The sequence below is a fragment of the Toxotes jaculatrix genome, chromosome 2 (assembly GCF_017976425.1).
Source record: "Toxotes jaculatrix isolate fToxJac2 chromosome 2, fToxJac2.pri, whole genome shotgun sequence".
In the NCBI taxonomy this organism is placed as follows: domain Eukaryota; kingdom Metazoa; phylum Chordata; class Actinopteri; family Toxotidae; genus Toxotes; species Toxotes jaculatrix.
This window is the reverse complement of record NC_054395.1, coordinates 23,772,384-23,795,216: the sequence shown is the minus strand read 5'-3', so window position 1 is coordinate 23,795,216 and position 22,833 is coordinate 23,772,384. Positions and strand designations below refer to the sequence as shown.

Genomic DNA, 22,833 nt, shown 5'->3' with positions numbered 1-22,833 from the left:
TAGAATTCACTGCGAGACGGGGCAGCTGAACACGTTGAACTAGCACAAGGCAAAGGAGAGATGTAACATTTAACAAGAAGTTGAGTTGTCTGGATTGAGCTCCCTGTCACTCTGCCATTCAATATGGCACAAGTGTTGCTGGCGTTGTGAGGAAAGCCGCGGATATCAGCAAGGAGCCTGAGAGTTCATACCAGCCTGGTGATTACATTACAGTCTGAAGCTCATTGCAGGGAAAACTTTTGATTACATGAGGCCTTACTGTCACCTTTCACTGCTGGCATAAATCTGTTAATAGGCCACTGCACTCAAGTCTCCAGAGTGCACAGTCACAAACCAGAGAACATAAATTAAGTCAAGAAGGAAGTCTATTATGCAAAATATAGCTTAGATTATTTTACTGGATGCGATAAAACAGGAAAGTAACATTTCTACAGAATCCTGTCATATCCAAGTTAGATCACTGAGTGCTCAGTGTAGATAAAAAACGGCAAGTCCATTAATCGATTAGTCAGTTGAGGAAGTTAATCAGTGACTATTTGGAAAATTGATTAATCTTTTCATACAAAAATATTCTGTGATCAGCCTCTCAGATGTCAGAATTTGCTGCTTTCCTTCATGATATATATTCATAAATTGTATATTTTTGGGTTTTGAGCTGTGGGTCATACCAAACGCACTATTTTAATGTGTTGTCTTGGAAATTTTATTTTCACTATTTTATTTTATCGAGAAAGTGGTTACTAAAAATAATTAGCAGATTCATCAAGTAGTCGTAAGTTGCAGTTCTAGTTGAGTAGGGGCCATTACACCACAACATGTTCACATTGATTTTCAAATCATTTTATGCTATATTAACCATGTTAGAAAAAATAATATAACAATTTCTTGTTCTTTATCATCCACCTGGCTCAGGATATGATTGGAGCTATTTTTCTGTACAATAGGCAGGCCTACTGCCTTGTCTCTCCAGGAAATGTTTACTTTGTCAATGAAAACCTCTTCCTGTGTTTACAACTTTCATTAGCTTCTCAAAGGGGTTGTTACCCCTTGTGCAGCTAATCTCTTCTCTGTCTCTCTCGTTCTCTCTTTCTCAAATTCAAATATGAACACAGTGGACATGATGGCCATAATCACATACACTCTCTCTCTCTCTCTCTCTCTCTCTCTCTCTCTCTCTCTCTCTCTCTCTCTCTCTCTCTCTCTCACACACACACACACACTCAGAAAAGCACACAACTCAATAATTTTCAATTTAATCCTGCTGGAGGCACATTCAGACACGTTCTGTTATGACATTTAGATGCAGACCGTGGCATGTCGACTCCAGGATGCTGGCCAGAACTGAAGCAGCGCAAGGAATTTTCCTATAAATGTGATCAAGTCCATAAAAAATGGCCGCATCACATTCTCAGTTAGTTTTGCTCTGCAGCCATGACATTCCTTCTGTATGAAATCAGGCACAGGGTCACTGAACCCTGTTTTATTGTTTTAGGGTTTTTTTCTTATCGCAAATTGATTAAATAACCTATTTTCCTACAATGTAATATCCATCCAACAGACTGTTACACATTTCATGAAGTAATGCGCTGCTAAAGCGCCAGTTTCCATCACTCCAGTGATGCAGTGTTTAATATTGCAAAATCAAATATATAACTATGTGTGTTTGTGATAACGAACCTTATGCGTTTTTATGTATGTTCTTGTACTGTGTGGTTGTCCCACAGTGCAGGAGCCGACATTGTTCTTACATGTTCCCCTCGGTGGTTCTCAGCAGGCCTGCCTGCCTGTCTGTGCGTTGGCCGCAGAACTGTTTTTACAAGTGCAGAAGTCGCTGCTCCATTGCTCTGCAGCCCAACCGTATAACCAGGCTCTTTTCCTATTCTAGGGAAGTGGAGCGAAAGGAACGCCTCGTGCTTCCATTGCTACCTATTAAGTCTCTCCCGTAAGTCGAGCAGCAGAGACAAAGACGGACAGGACACTTTCATGTCCCTCTTGTCCTTTTCTGTTCAGCCCTCCACTGTCCTTATATTTTCGCTCCCTGTCTCTTTCTACATGATCTCCTCTCATCTTCTGTCTTTTGTCAAGACTTTCACAGGCCCCGTGCTTCCACCCCCCTCACCCCCACCCTTGAACAAATATACATCAGTGGCTTGGGCTTTAGCAAATGTTGGCTGCCTTGCCACTGAATTCTCCGTACCTCATTTGAGATGGGCATCCCTTTTGCTCGTGGGTTTGTTGAAGGCCATGTCTAAGCTGGCCAGCCCAGCATGCTGCTGCGGACTGCATGAGTGCCAGTGGGGTTTTTCCACTAACACTTGGCTGTCATGGCTTTAACCAGAGGGCCAGACTGAACTCTGCAGAGACAGACGCCTTCTTCAGTTGCCTCTCCCTTTGATTTTCGGAAGGAATGCGGCTCTTATGATAAAATACTGCATCTCATATCTTTTGTATCTTTGTATTAAAGAAAGCCAGCAGCCTTCTGTTGTGTTGTCTGTTCTGCTGGGAAGATGCCTGGCTCCTCTGGGACTGCACAGTGAGGTGACCTTGATAGAATGAGAGAAGGAGTGAAGGGGAGAGTGGCAACGGACCCAGCAGGTGCTGCACAACTGTCGGTGACACAGATGGGCAGACACACACAAATGTGTGTGACACACATACATTATGCAAATAACCCAGTGTCAATGCATACACATACATTAATGCAAGTATCCTTACAGCATCCACAATACACAAACATGTATACCATTGTCACTGCATAAGAGACTCTCAAGAACCTTTCATAAGCATATCTACTCTGTTCTTGTCTACCCAAAGTATATTGCCTTAACTGTGCACCAGTTAGAGTTTGCTACATGTTTGTGCATGTAAATGTTTGTGGTTTCAATCTCAGGAGCACAATATACAAATAAAAGCTGTACATTAAGCACTTCTGCAGTGACATGTAACCGTCCAGAATTCTCTCTCCCTATGGACTTTTCCATTCTCTAGTTGTTTATGCTTTCAGTGGCTCCTCTCTGAAAAATGGAGTGAAATGAGCAGTCTCAACAAGGCCTTTGGGAGCTGGAGAAATTCAGCGCTCGCACAACAGACCAAACAGTAGCACTTGGATAGATTCTCTTTGCTCTCTATGAATGGAGTTGTTGGGGAAGAGTTACTTCCTTGACCGGCTGGCTGCCCCGTTGCTCTGTCTGACCATCTGCAACGCAGCTCAGCCCAACCCAATCCGGTTCAGCTCCTTTCCCATTCTCCTTTCCATGCGCTGACATTTTTATCCTCCTATTAAAACTTTTAAGGGCCCATTATCTAAGAGGAAGGAATGTTGCTTTAATAGTGTGGTGGCTCCATACATAGGCCCCTTCTTTTCAGTTTGTAACCAACCAACACTAGCTAGCTGCTTAATGTTCTCCAGCCAGTGTTGAGCAAAGAGGGGACCGTCTCCCCTCTAAGACCTATGACAGCGGCTCAAGCCGGACCATGAGCCCTCTTTTCACTGCTCCAAGCACTCAGAACAGACTATAAACCCTTGGCATGCCTTCCCCTACTTCAGCTCCATTGTTTTAGTCTCTCCACTACATGGTTCTCAGGTTTAAGAGAGCTCACAGCACTGTGGTGAAGAACTTGTGGCCTCCTTGGATCTTTTGTGTGAGGATCACAGGAGTTGGATTCTAGGCTGGTGCACCCATGTTAACTTTTCTTCTTTTGCTCAGTTCCTCATCTCATGTTAAAACTCATACCCTGCTATTGAAAGTTTACTGTTGTTTGTATTTTTGGCAGGCAGGTTTTACCTCAGAAGGAAGTCTTACAGAGCCTTTTGCTCCTGTGCACAACATGTGGTCCAGCGAAATCCTCTCTTGCAGGCTACAGATGTTTTACTGTGTCAGAATATAGTATGCTTTCAGTGGATTTCTGCAGTGTAGTAAGAGCTGGTCTGGTCTAAGAGAGCTGGAGAAACAACCTGTTCATTCTAGCTCTCAAGCTATAAGGGTTTAAATTACCAGCCACTGCCTTAGATAGTGATTTGAGCTCCAATCAGTCTCTCCAAAGGGCTATTCATTTAAACTGACTTGCCCATAGGAGTTGCCATCATCAGTAAATCCTTATGTTCCTTTGCTTTTTTCTGTTATCCTGACCTACTGGTTTTCAGAAAGGTAGCTGTGTGATGCACCCAGCGCCATGTCCTGAAGACGCTGAGGCTGATTTCACATATTAAGTTGAAGTTCCACTCAGTCAATAACAAACGCGCAAATTGATTCTGCTTCGAGAGTTCGAAAAAAACAACTTACAGTAGTCACTTTATCCCCGGAGGCTCATGCTGTTATTTCTTTAGGTAAGAATAGGAAAAGTAAGCACTGGAAATTTAGCGTGCTCAACAGAATCTTATTGGGTCGCAGGTATATTGAGAACTACTAAAATAAATCTTGTCTGCAAGTGAAACTGCCCTAATGCCGTGTTCTTAAAGGCCCTGAAAACCTATTTTCTCAGTCAGCTTCTTACTATGAATGAAGGGCTCCTACATGAACACACTATTACCTGACAAATTTAGATCAGTTTTGGTTATCTCATATGAGAGATTTCATTTTTATTTTTTTTATTTTTCTTTCTCTGTTCTCCTCTCTGTGGTTTTAAATGGGCAGGAAAAGGTGCTGACACATACCTCTGTGCACCAGTCGGGATTCAGCAACATTTGAATCAGAGCTTAATGACAGTTGTTTGGTTGCTGTCAGTCAAAGCTGATTTCCCCCTGTTTCCAGTCTTCGTGCCAAGCTAAGCTGACTGGCTGCTTGTTGTGGCTTCATGTTCAGTGTACAGATATGAGATTGGTATTGATCTTCTCATGTAACTCTCAGCAAGAAAGCGAATAAGCATATATCCCAGAAACTGTTCCGTTGAGACACATGCCATTACCTACAGTGTGCAAGTAAGGCAAGAGATTTATGGGCTTCTGGCAACCGGATCGCCTTTTAGTGTTGGGCACAGAGGTCATGACCTGTCCTGGGAGGATAAAGTTGTGGCTGCCTCACAGAGGGAACACTCCCACTTGTTTTCTTGGTTAATTGCAGTGTTCCCTTTTTACCACAAGTGCAGTAGTTTTGATGATGACTGTCTGTGTTGAGCTGTGTGAAAGTCTATATCCACTCTGGTTTGTCCCTCGGTAGCTATTTGAGAGGACTCCCTCTCAAATCCAAGACTTTGGACTCTATTTCCTGTCCAGATCTCTGCCTGTAAAGTGGTCTGTGATAGTTTTTATTAGTTTCTACATATAGAGTTATATTTTATGGGTCAGCAGATTGTTTTAGTAGATCACGGCGTATATCATCAAGAGATTTTTTTTCTCTCCTCCTCCTTATGAATGGATGTTTTTCTTTCTGCTTCCCATCATTTAGTAATGATAAAAACTGGAGGCTTTTGGCAGCCAGTTAGAAGGAACTGCACATGGTGGATGATAGCTGGGCCTGGCTTGGAGAAAAGGACCATTGTGTCAACACTTTGGCTTTTATTGGTCCTCCGAGAGATGAAGGCCTGGGTTCTGGCCCCAGCTCGACATGTTATTGATGGATGGGTCTGTAGCATTCGGGTAGAAGGGCTGCATAAAAATGAAGGTGGAGTGAAGTGAATTTTGGGATGCATAATACAACCTTAGTATGTAATCTTAAATCCATTGGGGCTTCGTAGTTGGAAATTCAATCCTCTGTTAAGTTCATAGATGTCTGTTTCTTGTGCTGGCCTCGGATAGACACAAAGCCCAGAAAAGAGACCGCCGAATTCCTCGTCCTACTTAAATATTCACATGGCTCACTGTGAAATTTGCACAATATAGCATCTGTTGATGTTCATTCACGGTCACTTCACTCAGTTGTGACGTGCCTTTTTCCTTTCGCCTTCAGAGCCACCAGCACCAGCCCAGCGTTCGTGTAGCAGGGAAGGCTGTTGCTGCAGTTTGTGTCACCCTGTCTGCAAGAACAGCAAGAGCTCGGGCAGGGGACGTCTGAGAGGACTGTATGACCTTGTGACACTTGTTGACAGACTTAAATTTATGGAAAGTATTTAACCAGGAGGTCAGAATTGTCTGTCACTCTTGCATTGTCAGCTCCTTGAAGTCTAGAGAAACGCAGAATAGATTCCTGACATCAACCATGAGTGGAAATACATAAAGGGGCAGGTTGGGTTTTTGGCAGAACATGGGAAACAAGAGGGCATAGTCAAAGGAGGTTATGGTGGCAGGAGTTACAAGTGCAAAAAAAAAAAAGTAATTAAGGATAGAATGATGTGAAAAACCGTTTCTGTCAAGCTGAGATTGTTTCTCCGTGTAGCCCTCAAGGCAGCTGCATAGAAACTGTACGACAGCACACGGTTGTCAAGACTGACACACTACATTTGGACTTTAGAGGAAGAGTGCACAAGGTTATATAAGCTTTACTAGATGTTGATAATTCCACACACGTATGCAAATGCTTAGATTTATAGCAAAAAAGTTGGCCAATTAAGAAAGTTACACCTCCAAACACCCTTCAGTGCGACAGCAGATTTAATGAGACATTAATGGAGATGTCTTCTCTCGCACATGGCTTCCCTGTTCGCCAGAAGAGAAGGAAAAGAGATCTGTTTGGTTTTTAATGAGCCGGAGAGCTGGGGTTTGTCACTGCATCTGTAGCAGTGGCAGGGTTTCACAAGGAATAAGTCAAATATCAGTCTCCTCCCGCAAAGGCAGCACTGTTATTACAGTGCAGAGGAAAGTGGAGGGAGCACTGCGTCCATTTGTGTTATAATTCATGACGTGAGGGTCTCAAGTCAAATGCATGCTGAGAGTCTGTTGTACCTCTTCATGAAGCATTTATACATAACACAGAAATTATGCATCTTTGTGTGCCATGTTTAGTAAAGCTTTGAATAATTAAAATTTTTTAATTACATCTTTATTTTGTGCCTTTCAGAGCCCCATTCTTCCTGTAGTTCTTCAACCTTGATGACTCAAGAAAACGTGCAGTGATGCCCTTATTTTAGTGCAATCCCTTTTGAACTCAGTCTCTGCAGGGAGAATTAAACCAAGGAGTTCATTTTTCTCTGCGTTTTCTTTTCTTTATGGGGGCTTACCTCAATTAAAATTACAGGTCTACGGGATCAGCTCCTGCTGGGAGTTTTATCCTTTTTGCAGGCAGCCTCCTTTTTATAGCCTGAAATGAGTGAGCATGTTCCAACAAGTGCTTGAATCTTTGTGAAGGGGTACAGGGTATGTCAGTCACCAGCAGTAGGCATATATATGTGACTGAAGGTCAGAATGCATGACAGGCATTTGAACATTTTTTCTCCTCCTGCCAGCTTTGAAATATCTTATTTAAAACCAAAGTCTTAGTTTACTGAATGATCTTTGGCTTTAAAAAAAAAATGACTTGACTAAACTTTGTGGCAGTTAAGAGATAAACTCTCTCCCCTTGCTCTCGCTGTTTTCCTTCACAGTGCAACCAGAAGGCACAAAGGAGGGACCCACGTGCATGGACAAGAATCACGGCTGTGCACACATCTGTAGGGAAACACAGAAGGGTGGCATCTCCTGTGAGTGTCGACCTGGATTCCAGCTCACCCGTAACATGAAGGACTGCAAGTGTAAGTCATCTCAACATCAAGCACAGTAAAAGACTAACACACACACACGCATAGACACACACATACAGAAGGAGGATTTATAGGCTCCTCATGAAAAGGTGATTGGGGTTGGAAACCTGCCGATGATGGATAATTGCACTCATTCCACAAATGCCTTCCAACAGATTTGAAGGAGGTTACTGACATTTACGTTAGATTACTAAGTTGTGACTAATCTTCTGAATAGTCCTTGTAAAGAAACACATGTTTATCAAATAAGGAGCGATCATTTACACAACCAGGGCAAGTGGGGAGGTTACTCAAAGGGGACTGCTCTGATGGACAGCGCACACTTCCTGTTGCTGTGCAACGGAGATCATCCTGTCAGAGCTGGGGCCAGGGCTGATGGGGGATTTGTCTGTGTTTGGATAAGGATTGGAGAAGTGTTATTCTATAGTTTTTCTGTGACAGCCTAGGAAAAGGGCAAAAGGCGCTGGGATGGTAGGGTGCAGACAGGATGGCGGTGGAAGGCTCGGCTCGCTCGTGCTCTTTTTCACTCTGTCATCACAGGTGTGTTTAAAGTGCCAAGGTTAATGCTTCCCTCGCCCGCCAGCATATAAATGTATTTGCACTTAGAGATTTGCAAAGGCACACACATGAACACACAAGCTTAGACCAGAAATCGTACTCCTCAGAGTGACTTACAATGAGTGAGTAAGTTCGGCCTCTTGCTCAGGGCCACCTCATTGGCTGTCAAAGAGTTTAAAAATATGACCCCTCAAATCTTCTGCAGCTCCAATGTAATTCTTCAGTCACAAGAATAAAAACATTTAGTATGGGCAGGAATGAATGAGTAAAGCAATGACAGTGATTAATGTAATTAGCATAGATTTACCAGTTGAGGTGGTGAATATGTAAATCGTGGTGTGCCATTCTTCATATTATGGTACACAGATTTTGACCTTGATTTAAGACCGGTTGCACAATGTTTAATAAGCAGTGAAAATGTTGAAAGATGTCTGAAGGTCCCATTTGTTTGCAATACTCTGACTGCACTTAGCGGTTTTTGAGTCTAAACAATAATTTGGTAACAGCAAGCTGACACTGGCAGTAATTTGAGACAGTTTTTTGCATGTCTTCTCCATGTTGTTTACATGGTGAGACTGAGCTATGATTTTGTTAATCCAGTCATTTGAGCAACTGAAATTTACAGTGTGCCTCATTGAAGCCCTCTGAAGGAGGACTGAATTGAGCGTGCAGTATTTACGTCACAGAGCCTACAGCCCAGAGAAAGAGTCCTTATCCTGAGGTTCCAGCTGGTCACCTTTGATGTATATCTCTCTGTCCCCGGTCTACCCTCATTTCCTTTCACCTCTCTGCTGCCCACTTTCAAATAAAAGGCATGAAATGCTCAAGAAATACTTTAAAAGGTGTTTTTTATTACCCTGGATGTACACTTTGTGTTATCTATGTATCCCTTGATAGTGACATGTAACTATGGTAATGGGGGTTGCCAGCACATCTGCGAGGAGACAGACCATGGCCCGAAGTGTTCGTGCCACATGAAGTTCGTCCTACACAGCGATGGAAAGACATGTGTAGGTGAGTCACCTCACCGCAATGCAACTACCAAGGGCAAGAAATAAAGTGGCTTTTGAATGAGAAAATGTAGAACCACAAATGATTAACTTGGCACGCAATTTCCAACAGCAAATTTAATTAACATCTGAAATGAGGTTTATAGTGATAAAATGCAAGTTGAAATACAGGCCTTATTACAGTAGCTGTACGCCTGAGCCTTTTCTCTTGATCTGTGACATACAAGGACAAAAGGCTACCATCCACTGTGCTTTCCCCTCTGCTGCTGCTGCTCCAGTAACCTCTCAGTCCCTGCATCTGCTTTGGCTTTTCTTCCTCCTCCTCTCCTTCACTGGACACTGTGCAACAGCTCTACCTTTTCCTTTGTTTCTCAGCCATGCAGTCAGACGCACACCTTCTATTAGCCCTTTGGTCAATTCCTCCACTGCTTCCCGTTGGGGATTAACTCACACACCTGACCTAACCTTCCACTGGCATTTATCAGTGTTTGCCTCAGTTGACTAAAGTTGAGTAAAAATCATTCAGCTACTCGGACATATTGAACCGCTTTGAAGGGCAGTTTTCCATCAGATGCGACCTGCAGGCTCAGAAGAATCAAAGCACAGGTCTTGATAAATGTGCACGGACTGTGTTTAGCCATGCGGAATTGCACAGACAGGCCTTTATTTTATCCGCCTGTTTAACCAAAGTGCCATTAATAGGTTCTGTTTACAGTACAAACCGGTTTAAACCAATTTAGCCAGTACTTTGCAGTGTTAGTAAGCTGGGTTTCTAATGCGAGCTTCAGTGAGTTGGGTAAGACATATTTTCATTGTCAGGAAGACAAACATAGTAATAGAATTAGAAGCTACGCCTGCAGAGCAGACTGGTGAGGCGGTTGCTTGGTTTTGGTGGCTGTTAAGTTTGAGAGTTTGATTTGGGTAGTGGCTGATTAGCTCACTGTTTCTGGATCCCCTTTATTACCACAGCCCTGATGAGAGACAGACCTATGTCAAGGTCTGGTCAGCCAACCTGTCATTATTGCTGTACCCTGCTAGGCCAGGGGGACGCCACAAACTTGACCACAGCCAAATTATATGTCTTAGCCTGTCTTATTCTCAAGGCAGAGCAAATGTACACTCGGTGAGCCAGATTAAGAAGCAGTCAGCCAGTTAAAATCTCTGATTTCCCCCACAGAGTCTGGGGTTACAGAGCTGGAGGGAGGGCTGCTCTGCGGTCGACACGGGGCGCTCCATCTCCCAGACACTCTATTAGTTAATAAAACCTCAATAAAACAACCAGTCTGCCAAATGAACCACTGATGGGAGAGTGAGTGACAAGAATATTGGAAGACCTTCAGTAAGGCACTGTTACCGTGCACTAGAACTGCAATTCTGAAAAGTTTCCACCATGTAAAAATGATTCAAAAGCAATGCGTGCTGAAATTGTTGTTGTTTCTATATAACAATTAAACAGCTGCATAGCTTTACACAGATATTTCAGGTTGGTCTTAATACAATAACCTTAACCCTGTAGCCAAAAATGATTATTGTTTCTTGATAGATATAACTTGTTACAAAAGGCAACAGCTGCAGCTACGTTGAGCAGACAGAAATCATATTCTAATCCTGAATTAAGTTTCAAATAGTCTTAAATGTCACAAATGAGATGAAAATTGCTTGCCGGAGTTGTTGTATTTTTATGCGCTGTCTGCCTAGCACGTAGTGATAATTACTCCTCAGCCACTGCATTCGGAAATAGTACTGATATATAGAGTGAAGGGGGTATCCATAGCAACCGCACAAAGTGAAAATACCTTCATGTTTTGCCTGACTATTGATTTAGAGGCATTTATGATTTATCGAGTCACTGCATACCACTTTCCAAAAGAAACATGACACATGATTACAAAAGAAGCTTTTGCCTTGTCAGTGGCTTCGTCGTTAGTCCGGTGGGCTCTTTCAGTATGCTGAAGCTTCACTGTTCAATTCATCTTGTGGGGTGTTTCATATGCATTCTGCAACATTTTCATCCATTATGTGGTGTCTCACTTCACCCAGGCTTGGTCATGCATTTTGTAATAATACAGCATATGCGGCTCTGGTTGGTAGTTTTGCTTCTTTATCCTTCCTATCTCACCTTTGATGATATTGTGCAAACTGTAGGTGAGAATGTTAATGTGGGGAAGGCTTGTATGGATGGCACACACGGACTGTTCTCTCTCAAACATACACACACACACAAACACACACACACACACACTTTTAGAGATGTTTGTTCAATGGCCTACTCAAACTTTAAAGTCAGATTTTTGACTGAAAAATCAGGTTGATTTTTGTATATAATGTCTGTGTATCAAGTCAGTTGAGATATCAAGAAGGAGCAGCCGTCATGTGGAAGCATTCATGCTGTTAGCACAGCAAATCATAAACATTCACAAATAGCAGGCAGATGCAGACATGCTCAGGAGTTCAATCATCTGAAGAGTTGGCCACACTGTGCTAGACACACACACACACACACACACAGAAAGATATACAAACAACCACACAAACATACAATACATATACAGCATGCATGCATCACATGCATGTAAACACATGTAGTCTACATGCATATGCCCATAACATAAACACACTGCTCTCATTTCGGGTGGTCTGTGCATTCACATTGGTGTATTCAAAGGTATCTAATAGGACATTGCTGTCTGTCCTCTAACTGCTGTGAACCGTTGTTTCTGTATGCTGCATGATGGGACTGGGACATGTTGGCTGAAACATGGCAGCCGTTGTAAACTGTGCATGCTTTGTGAAGTTGGTCCATTATTGTCAGAGTTGAGCATCTACATCTACCTCGCCATCTGGCACTCCAAAAGCGCTCTGGCCCGTGGATGTCAGAGTGACTGTTTCAGAAAGTATGTGCGTTAATTACAGGGGAGATAATGAAAGCTATTTTTATTTTAAAATAATACTTTTTGAAACATAACAGAAACTGTGCAGAGAGAAACACAAAATTCATACTGCACTGTGAAAATGTTCCTTAAATCCCAATCCCTCACCCCAGCTATATCATGGGTGAATGCACATGGTCTACATACTAAAATGTGTGCCTGTAGTTGAGTGTAAAGGTAAAGCTAGATATACATTGAGTGGATTCACTGGGGAGACCTGGTCTGTAAAATTTGAAGCCCAGTCACAGTTGGATATAAATTATATAATAGGTACAAACAAAAAGACGCTTTTACTTTCTGAAATATTTTTTTAGTGACACATAAATTGTACAGCTGGGTTACTGACAGTGTTTAGAGACTTGACGCAACAGCCCAATGACATTAATTCTGAAATGATCCGACCATAAAACATATCATAAAGCGCAGACATGTATCTGGCTGTCCCTGTCTTTCAGCTTGCAGCACTAACCACCACTCACACTGTCTGTCAAGGCTCGCAGTGCTCATACTAACTAGCGAAAGCCCCATCTCACACACAAACGACAACACTGCACTTTGTTTGCACTGTGTGTGGAAATATTTGTTTGCATGACTGCATGTTGAGAGGTAACACTTTTGCCTTGAAATGTCACCCTTTTCATTTTAGACGAGGAACTGTCATCATCAGTTTGTTGTTAGCATTTGGAAAATAATCACTGTTGTTTGCCCAGTTGTTACCAGTAAGAGTCTTTTCTTTTGCAACAACACAATGTCATTCTCTCATGTCATTATCACCTCCAGTGGGCATCAATGGACATTAATGACGTGTTTAATTCGGGAGAGATGATTGCCTCACATCAGTGCACATCCTCCTTATTCCTAGCCTCATGATACCTTGCATGAATTACGGGCTTTGAACCGCTGTCTGCGACATTATCCCATTTAAGAAGTGACAGGGTGCGTTCCAACGTAATTTATTTTCCAAAAATCTCTAAGAAACAACACCTGCAGCGTGCCACTAACTCTCACAGACGCTGCTTCGGTGAAAGGGATAAACAGAAGTCTTGCCCATAATTCATGCAAGATATCACGGGTAGGAGCATAGGAGCAAGCAGGATGTACAGTATACTGCATCAGATTAGTTCTTGTCACATGCTCATGATTTACATAACACGCGAATGCTGTGTGGTTCAAGTGTATGGAGAACTAAAGTGGTGTTTTTACAATGTGTGCGTGTGTGTGCGTGTGCATGCAGGGGAGAGGAGTGTCCAGTCCCAGGCAGCCCCACAGCTGTTCCCCAATGGTAAATATGTGTTCCTCTGACTCCTCTCTCTGGGGTCTGTGGGTGTGGGGAGTAGAGGAAGCTAACCTAGCAGACACTGATCAGGCCCTTCCCCTCCCCACAGGGGCATCATCCTTCTGACCCTTGACCTCTGACTCTCCTCGCCCCACCTTCCTCTTCCTTCTGTGAATGCCCTCTCAATAACAACCGCTGCCCGTGTCAAACCACACCTTTTCAAAACACAGCTGCAAACAGGGCGCCTCTGACCAGCATTATGAACATTATATCATCATATGAAGAGATACAGATATACTGTATCTGCAGTTGTCAAAATTTTACCTGTCAGAGTCATTTCCCATCTTTCATGCCAGTTTGAAAGTGGTGGAACTAAGCACATTCACTCCAATTCTGTATTTAAGGACAGTTTTGAGGTTCTTGCATTTGAATGTTTCCATTTGATGCTATTTTATGTTTCTGCTCCGCCACAGTGCCGAGGCAAATACTCCGCCACATTCATCTGACAGCTGGAGTTACTTTTCAGGTCAAGATTTTACATTAAATAAACTCTATGAAAAACTTATGAAACAAAATATGTTATTAAAGATTAAACCAGTGGTTCTCAACCTTTTTTGGCATGTGACGCCTTACAATAAAGCAGTGTGTAGCTGGGGTCCCAGATGTCGATGAGTTGTTAGCTGCTCCTTCAAAGAGACATTTCCCCTCTTAACTTCTCAGATGGTTTCATTTAAATAACCAATGGAAGCTCAAAGAAGAAAAAAATGATTCAATATTACACAAAAACACACTGATCAAAGAAAAGTTAAAAAAAAAAAAAAAGTATAGATTTTTTTCCCCCGGTTTTTAACCTTACCCCATTAATCATCTCACCACCCCCCAGATTTATCATGTGACCTTTTAGATGGGCCTGACCCCCAGAGTGGGAACCTCTCTACACTACAATAACAAAATGCTGCTCACATGCTGATACGTTAGTTAATAATCTAATGCTAAAATGTATAATAATATATATAATTATTATTTATAGTAATAGGTTTGTCACAGGGGCTAAAGTATTTTTACTTTTGATACTTCATATTCTTTTGACTGATACTTTTACTCGTAATAAAATTTTTTAGCATGAGTCTGCTGGTATTTTTATTGAAGCAAAGCATCTCACTGCCTTCTCCACCTCTGCAGTTAGATTGTCTATTGAATAAGGATTTATTAACACAAGAGCCAAGTAGCCTTTGTCAAAACTCCATAACACCATGAGGCAGACCAAAGACTTTGGTCTTATTTGTGTTTTGATACAAGTGAAATAAGCGAAATTAAGCTTGCACTCTTTCAAACACTTGGCCACAGTGTTCCTAAACTCCCACATCATGGTCTATTAGCACTGGTGAGGGAGCCAGTAATGTGTCCATGATACAGCACTGCTTCATACACAAGATAAAACACAGAATCCCTCTCAAGTTGTTCTTTCATACACATGAAATCTTGTGTCCTAAAATGGTGAAAATAACCAATTACAGGGAATAAATCAGTGTCATTCCAGTCCAGTTTATTTTTCTATTTTGTGGCCAAAAGTAATTTGTTTCGCTACATTTGCAGCAAAATGAACAATGGAGCACATGTGGGGGTATTGAAACTTTGCATTTTGATAATATCACTAATGCAATTCAGCTCAGTTTTCAGGATGAGCTGTGTTTTAATAGCTATGGCAAAGATGCCAGGAAAAATAAACTCATAAATCTGTGAGGATGTATCAAACCTTGATACATCAAAGAGATTTACGATTTAATTATACCATGTAAGAAACTGAGGGAGGAGGCTTGTTCTCAGAGGAGTAGTCTGTTCAAGGTAAGAAGCGAAACAATCGTGTTTTAAGTAACTAGTTGTTACTACTGTATGTACATGAACACTGAGTTCCCCACATGCAACAATATAACTGACCTATTTCAGGATTTTGTGCCCTAGTTTCTGTTTTTCTTTTTTTCAGAAATAGAAACATTAAGTGCAAGAGACATTTTGCATCCTGCTAGTGTTGAGGTTTGTTTTCACAGATGTAACTCTAGAGAACATTAGCAGACTGTTCTTCATGGTTTTATTTTCTTATTGCGTGGTTTATGTTAAATGTTGAGAGGGCATTCACCTCAAGGCTCCAGTCTAGGATTTTGTCCAATAACCCCTACACTTTCTGAATACCTTTACTCTAGCTGCATGTTTGCTGTTTGGTCAAGGAAACACAGTATTTTCCCCTTAAAAAAATATATTAATAAATAAAAAGACCTTTTTGACTAAAGTGATTTATTCCCAGTGATCAGCACCCAGGGAAATGTAGTCTTGTGTCTTTTTGTGAATTCTGCCCACTAACCCGCTGACGTATTTTGTTTGCGGTCATCTTAAATGGCTGATGACAAGTTGCACTGAGGTTGCTTGTCAACAGTTCTGAAGTAAGTCAAGTGGTGCAGCTATAAATCTTGTGGCTTCTGTTAAAAGATGATGTACACTGTCTGAACCTCTCTGTATGAAACATATACGGCAGAGGCTCAGCATTAGACCAAACACCCTACACATCACACTGGAGAATATTTACAAAAGTCTGCCCACTGTTACTGTAATTGCAGATCCCAACCTGGTGCACTCTAGGCTAGATGCGGCTGGTGTGCATCCAAAACACACAAACCCACACACATACCAGAGCGTGTGTCTCTCGCCTGTCTTCACAAAACCATAATGTCAGAAATATTTCTTTGCTCTCTTAATACATGATCATTACAGTTTGGTGAGATGGCTGCCTGACTAAGCGTTTTGGAGGCAAGTCTTGACACTGTCTTATCGTCTCGTCTGCCAACTGTCTCTGCTCACACTTTGCAATTATGTGAACCCACAGTGCTGTACTCTCAAGCCTGGGTTGGAACTGAGGTATTAAGTGGAACTCCCCCTTCTGCCTTGTGCTCTTCCGTAAGCAGATTGATCCACCTTGAGTGTATTAAATCTTAGAAGGACGTGTTTAATTAATTATAGACTCAAATTTGAATTGATATCTGGAAGATTGTGCTATTTTTTTCCTTTCAAAAGTTGCATGCTCTCCCTTTAAACACAATGCCAAACAGTGCAAGAATGTCATATTAGACCGAAAACATTTGACACCAGCAAAAAAAAAAAAAAAGCTAAATTATTTAGGTTATCTGTATCAGCAAAAGAGACCAGTCAACCAATATATATGCCTTTGGGTATAAAGGGAAGTCACAAATACTGCAAATTGTCATCTAACATAAGACAACCTATCTTATAGCAGTGTTTACAGTTCTGACTTAGTTTTTTATTGTTTTTTTTTTTTTTTTAGCTGCGTGTGTTAGTATTTACTTGAAATTTGTTCTGTTATATCGATGCATCATGTTCAGCCTTTAGCAACAACATCCACTGAACTGTTTTGAGTTGTTGTCTACGAAACAGCTATAAAACATTACATTACATCACTGTAAGCACCTGTTTTGCTTTGATACATAATTCCAGTCTACAGTGGAGTATTTTATTTGAGAGAGAAAGATCTTTAGAAAGTTTCATTATGGCTGCTGCAGGCAGTGCAGTTTTAGATTTAAGTGAAGAGGATTAGGTGTTTCCCCAAAGGGATCCTCGCTCTCTATAAAAAAACCAGTGCAGCTGCATTCCCTCTTTAGTGCCACGTGTGAGCTGCTATCTCCTTGCCAGCGTGAAGTCTTCGACTAACCCAGCTGTGCTGGCTCCTTTTTAGACGAGCTGCCAACCAGCATCCTACAGCCCATTAGAGAGAAGTGATGAGTTGTGTGGATGACCAGTTGCCTTAAGGCAAGTTAAAGTGATTGTTCCAGGGCGCAAAGAGTTTTTTGTTGTTGTTGTTTTTTTTTTGTTCTGAAATGTGTGAGCCTTTCTATAAAGCTGGCAGAACTATTAAGGAAAACACCAGTCTCTCTTCTGTGAGAACAAATTTCTCCTGAACTGTTGCTTAAAATGAAAGTCTCAGTGAAATTTGTCACTGTCTAGAGAAGAGACCACAGCTATCCTATCCTGACTGACTTCCTCCCTTTTTTCAAATCAGTCTAGCCAACACAGGGGCCAGGTAGCTGAAATTGCTTTTTTATCCCCAAAATGCCTGGAAGGTTTTGTCAAAACCAGGAAAAAGTGGTGGTTTTGTCTGTATCTGTCTGGAAGTCAAACCTGTACCCTCATCATGGAGGGGAGGACAGATGTCCTGCAGTACTGACTTTTGGAGGTCGTAATTCACCTTGACCAAAGAAAAGCAAACATGCACACACTTACATACTTTTACACACAGATACACACATGGCGAAAACATGTGAAATACAATATTTGGCTGTGTTATAATATTTCTAAGTGACTGTCCCCTTTCATTACTCACAAACATTTCTCCAATTCCCTCTGTTAATCTCCTTTATTCAGCTGCTGTATTTATGACTGTTCTCAATCTTTATTTCCTCTTCATTCCCCTCTACCTCTGAACACCTATAAGCCTGCTGTGCTTGTTATTTTTGTCTCCTGTTTGACACAACAAATGAATGCTGTATAACCGTATAATAGTCTGTCTTTTTACTATTATACCAGTGCGCATGTATGCTGTTGGGATGGGAAAAAATAAGTAGGTCAAGACAGCATCGACTGCATATTTTTCTAGGGGGTTTGTCTGACTGTGAGTGCTTGTTTCCCTGCAGAGACCTGTGCAGTGAACAATGGCGGCTGTGATAGCACATGTCATGATTCGGTGACAGGAGTCCGCTGCAGCTGTCCCGTTGGCTTCACTCTCCAGCCGGACCGCAAGACCTGCAAAGGTAAAGTATCACCCACGGTTCCAGGCAGCATTCAACCTGCACCTGTCCAGCTGTCACCAAATTAATCTACCGCTTGTCACGTTGCCAGGCACACTGGAGCTTCTTTTTCCACCTGGAGCTCACAAGTGTTATTATCAGAAATTTACCCTGTTGCCACCCTCCACATTAGCACCTTCACCAACCTTCTACTTGGATTTTCTCTTTATAGACTACACTGTCATTGTTTTGCACCCACAAGTGCTCTAACAGTCTGTATCCTGTATCCTTACTGGTACCACCAATCTCACACTACTTTCTGCTTTTCAGCAGCATATTTTGAGTAACATTTTGTCATGCCACTGGTTTTCTTGACAGTTTTTCCGGTGCATTACCATCATCTTCCTTTCTTAGTGTTGGCAGAGCATCCTCAACTCAAGCAACCTGCATATTGTAGCAAGTTTTTTTTTTATATATTTAATAAAATCAATTCCAAACTTTACTGAGAATTATATTAAGGAGACTGAGGAGACAAAAACTCTACCAACAGTTACGGAGTAGATGACTTTGCAGGGGTAGAAATCTGTGTATCTGTGTACTTTATACAGCTCGTAATGTTATACTAACAGCTCTGAGAAAAGCATGTTGGCTTATATTAGTTTGATTTGAGAGGAAAGATAAGGAAAACAAATCGTGGGAGCACTGACACAAGACGACTAGGGTTTCGCTGCAGGCCAGACACTTCTGAGACGGAGCAAGGAAGGGATTATTTTATTCCATTTCTGATGCATTTATTTTAACCAGATGATGAAGACTCCCTCAAGAGACAGATGCCTCATTTGTGATGATGATTCAGACTTAATTAGGTCCGCTGCCAAACCTACCAAGGCAGAGTACCATCAAACGCAGGGATGAACACATGATATATTGATTGGGTACTGGCTACAGAAATAAAGTGCGGAGTAATCTGAAAGAGATGGACAATGATGATTTAGAGGTCTTACTGCTATAAGGCTTTACTGTGTGAGAGCTGCAGCCCATTAGAGCCACACACAAACTGATTTTATCCCTTCTGAGTGCCAGGAAGGAAATCCCTGATGCTCATTTCCAGTTTCTGCAAGACTGTCATGCCAGAACAGCCAAACACCTAATCATCCTATTCTGTTCACTGTTCAGATTTAACACCTTTTCTATGAACTTCTGTTAAAGCTGTTATGATCAATATTTTTATAATAACAATGGATCACAAGACTACTTGTATTTGAGAGGGGTCGCTCTTGGAGACACACCCCAGAAGTTCCCCTCAGCTCTAACACACCATCTTAGTTCATTTTTGTGGTTTTGTGGCCCATAACTGTACTGTTTTGATTCACTCTCACTGCTTCTGTTGTGTTGTTGTTTTTGATTGCAGCAGGCAGCGGTTTTCAGCAAAAAAAAGTTTTAATAAACTATAGACTTTAAGCTACCTGCCCAGCAAGTTGGCAACTAACTGGTAGAAATAGCGGATCATTTAGCAGCTGAAGAGACAGAGGTTGCCCAACTATTCAGGAGTTGGTAGAGACCAAAAACATGACTCCAAAATGAATGTGAATGTTGTCTGCTGGACATGTAAATGGGCAACTGTCTGCTGTCAAGTTTCCCATATCAAAGCTGATACATAAATGTTGTGTTCACAACAGTTGTGTTCACATATTGCAGGTTTCTATTTCATTTTCTCTCCTTTTTGTGTTTGTGATGTGTGATTTGATGTATCCTTTCTCCCTGGTGATTTTCTGTTCACAGACATTGACGAGTGCCGACTGAACAATGGGGGGTGTGATCATGTGTGTCGAAACACAGTGGGCAGCTTTGAGTGCAGCTGCAAGAAAGGCTACAAGCTGCTGACCAATGAGAGAACTTGTCAAGGTAGGAAGCCCATTTTGTCCTGTTTTCCTGTGGATTACTACCAACACAAAGCACACCGTGAGCACCTTCTGTTAGGTAGAGCCCCCTTAAAGCAGAGTATAGGTTATAATACGGAGTGGTGAACCAAAAAAGTCTTCCTAGTGGCACAAAAAATGTGTTCCCTCCTGGACTGCAGAGAAGCCAAACCAAGCCTCTCTGACTTGTTTGTCTGTTATATTTGGTGGCAGCCATCACTCAGCGGGAGCTGCAGGGACTAGCTGCAGAACAAATAAAGAGTTTGCCATGGCTGAACACAGGTGTGGGAAATTAAAGCTCCAACTCTAAAACCTCTGGCTCTTGAAAGAATCAAGCCACTACAGAAACATCTGGTGAAAGAAGACCGGCAGACTAGAACTGCGGAGCCGAGCTCAGTCTCTCTCCGAGCGGAGAAACAGATGACATGCCATTTCTTTATTCTCTTTTCTTTATTGATGTGGTCAATCAATATCCAGCCTGCTACACATCAATGTCATGCAAAGGGTTTAGAATTGCTGCGCTGAATAACACCACTCTGTACACAGTACACAAACATTATGTGGTCAATCAAAACATACATTATGTCGCTGTGCTTTGCAGCCACTTTCTTGTCCCTTTGTATCTATATTTGGTGGAATGCCTTTCTCTCATTATTTGGAGTCAAACAGTTCAAAGTTTATTTTGCCAAAATAACATAGATAACTGAGAAAATGTGCGCTGTGCATGTAGGAATGTAAATCACAGCTTGTTTTCTGTGGCACCATGCCTTAACCAACTCAGCCATGTGCTGTTTGGGTGCTCAGGGGCAACTTTGGAACAGTGTTGTCCTTGTTTGGTGTTGTGTGTTTTGTCTGGAGAGAAGAGCTGTGATAAAGCTCACCTTCTGTTGAGTGAGGTGTTGCCAGGCTCACACACTCCACACTACCGCGTCACCTGTCTGCTTCTTTTCCTCTCCTCTCATTCCTTTCATTTTTCTCAGCTGTTGAATGAGAATCGAGCAAAACGAGCGAAATGCTTCTCAGTAGCTGTTTATCTTAATGATTTCTCCTCTGATTGGTATCGCTGCTTCTGGGATTCCTGGTGTTTTACCGTTGATGTTAGTATGCAAATTTGTAATTAAAGGGGTGATCCAGGGATTTGGTATTTCACTTTCATAAAGTTGGGGAAATCACAAAAGACAAATTTTAAAGAAAAGGTCAAAACCAAAGCAGCAGAAGCCAAGATATCCTGACTATTAATCTTTAGGATGGGGCAAACAGCACTGGAACCTACATTTCCGATAATACAACAAGAAATGTACAATCGGCAAGGCAAGATAGCCATGGTATTAAAAGTCCATGTGTCTGAGTAGAAACAAAATAAACATTCAAAAGCAAAATTAATAAAGAGTCACAGACTTTTACTGCTTTTTACTGTGAATTCTGGTTGTACTGTAAATCCCTGAAATGTACAAATTTAATATTGACGAAAGAATCGTTGAGGTGTATAAAAGAGTATAAATTAATAGAGCTTCCATGTATGTATGTTTCCTTGAATTTAAATTCAATTTATGCTTATACTTATGCTTATGCTCATCACTTATTTTTTATTTTTATTGTTTGTAATAAATGTTGGATAATGTCTTTTATGAGACTCTCATTGCCTGATAAATGCCCATATCTTTATAACCAAAAATTTCTCTTTAAAAAATTTAATTCTCCAAGCTCAACTTGAAAAATAACCCAAAGTGGACACCATCAAGGTTATTTTCTCAGTGCTCACAAAGCCCCTGAAGAGCCACAGAAGACATTATACATCGATTTTCACAGGCTGATCTTCATGTGTGAAATCTGTGGAATGCCCCTTTAATTTTCCCAGACATAACTGTGTGTTTCAGAGGTTTTATATTAATGAAAGAAAATACAATACCCCCATCATGCATCTCCCTTATGAGCATAAATCCAGAACAGGCAGATTAAGAAGATTAAGTGCACCTGCAGTAATTACACAACCATTGTACTGCAGTTTTGTTAATAGATGCTGGTGCTTGGTTGGTGTGTCACGGTGACATCAGTGACACTTAAATAGATGTTTGCTGTGTCTACGAGGTGTTGAGATGTGTAAACTGAACTCTGGGTTTATCTTGGTTTAAACAGTCATGGTGTTTCCCTGCTGTCAGTGGACCATGGCCCATAAGTCAGGATGGGACATGTCTGCTGAGCCCCTGTCGGCATTCCTCCACCCTCAACACCCTCCAAAGTCTCCTTCTCATCTCCTTCTCACTCCTAATCCACATGAGGGCACTCAGGGAGATGTTCATCATACCTCATGTTTTCTCCAGAGGGAACATCCATGATAAAGCTCTTATCTGTTCTGTATAAACAGCAGTGACCTTTTTTTTTTAGTTTTAGTCAACCTCATTTGCTTCTCTAGAATTTTATTTTGAGCAAGGGCGAAAATTAAAGTGATGAACTGAGCGGGGGAATAGAGAAGAAATAATTGGAGGAAACTCTGAATTGTGATTTCCATCTTAGTCTTTCAGTCTTTAGGCAGTTTCAAGGCAGCAATATGACTGTTCTTATTTAATCTTTCCATGGGCCCCTGCACGTACATCACCTCATGATGTAGTCTTGCTCACCCACTGCATACTTCACCTTAGATGCTTGGTAAATAAGGGTTGTAGGAGTCCCAGATGTCTTCACACATCTACCCTGTAGCGTGGCACAAGACAAAACGATGTAATGATAAGTTGCAGATCG

At 41.6% G+C, this 22,833-nt stretch overlaps 1 protein-coding gene across 1 annotated transcript in view; it reads left to right on the top strand.

Moving 5' to 3' along the window:
- The window catches only part of scube3 (signal peptide, CUB domain, EGF-like 3), a 68,528-nt gene that overhangs the window by 32,406 nt on the left and 13,289 nt on the right, over positions 1 to 22,833 (top strand). The window contains exons 5-9 of the mRNA XM_041052836.1: positions 7,456 to 7,602; positions 9,067 to 9,183; positions 13,344 to 13,391; positions 18,083 to 18,199; positions 19,958 to 20,080. Coding sequence (XP_040908770.1) covers positions 7,456 to 7,602; positions 9,067 to 9,183; positions 13,344 to 13,391; positions 18,083 to 18,199; positions 19,958 to 20,080 — 552 coding nt within the window. The remainder of the gene's footprint in view (positions 1 to 7,455; positions 7,603 to 9,066; positions 9,184 to 13,343; positions 13,392 to 18,082; positions 18,200 to 19,957; positions 20,081 to 22,833) is intronic.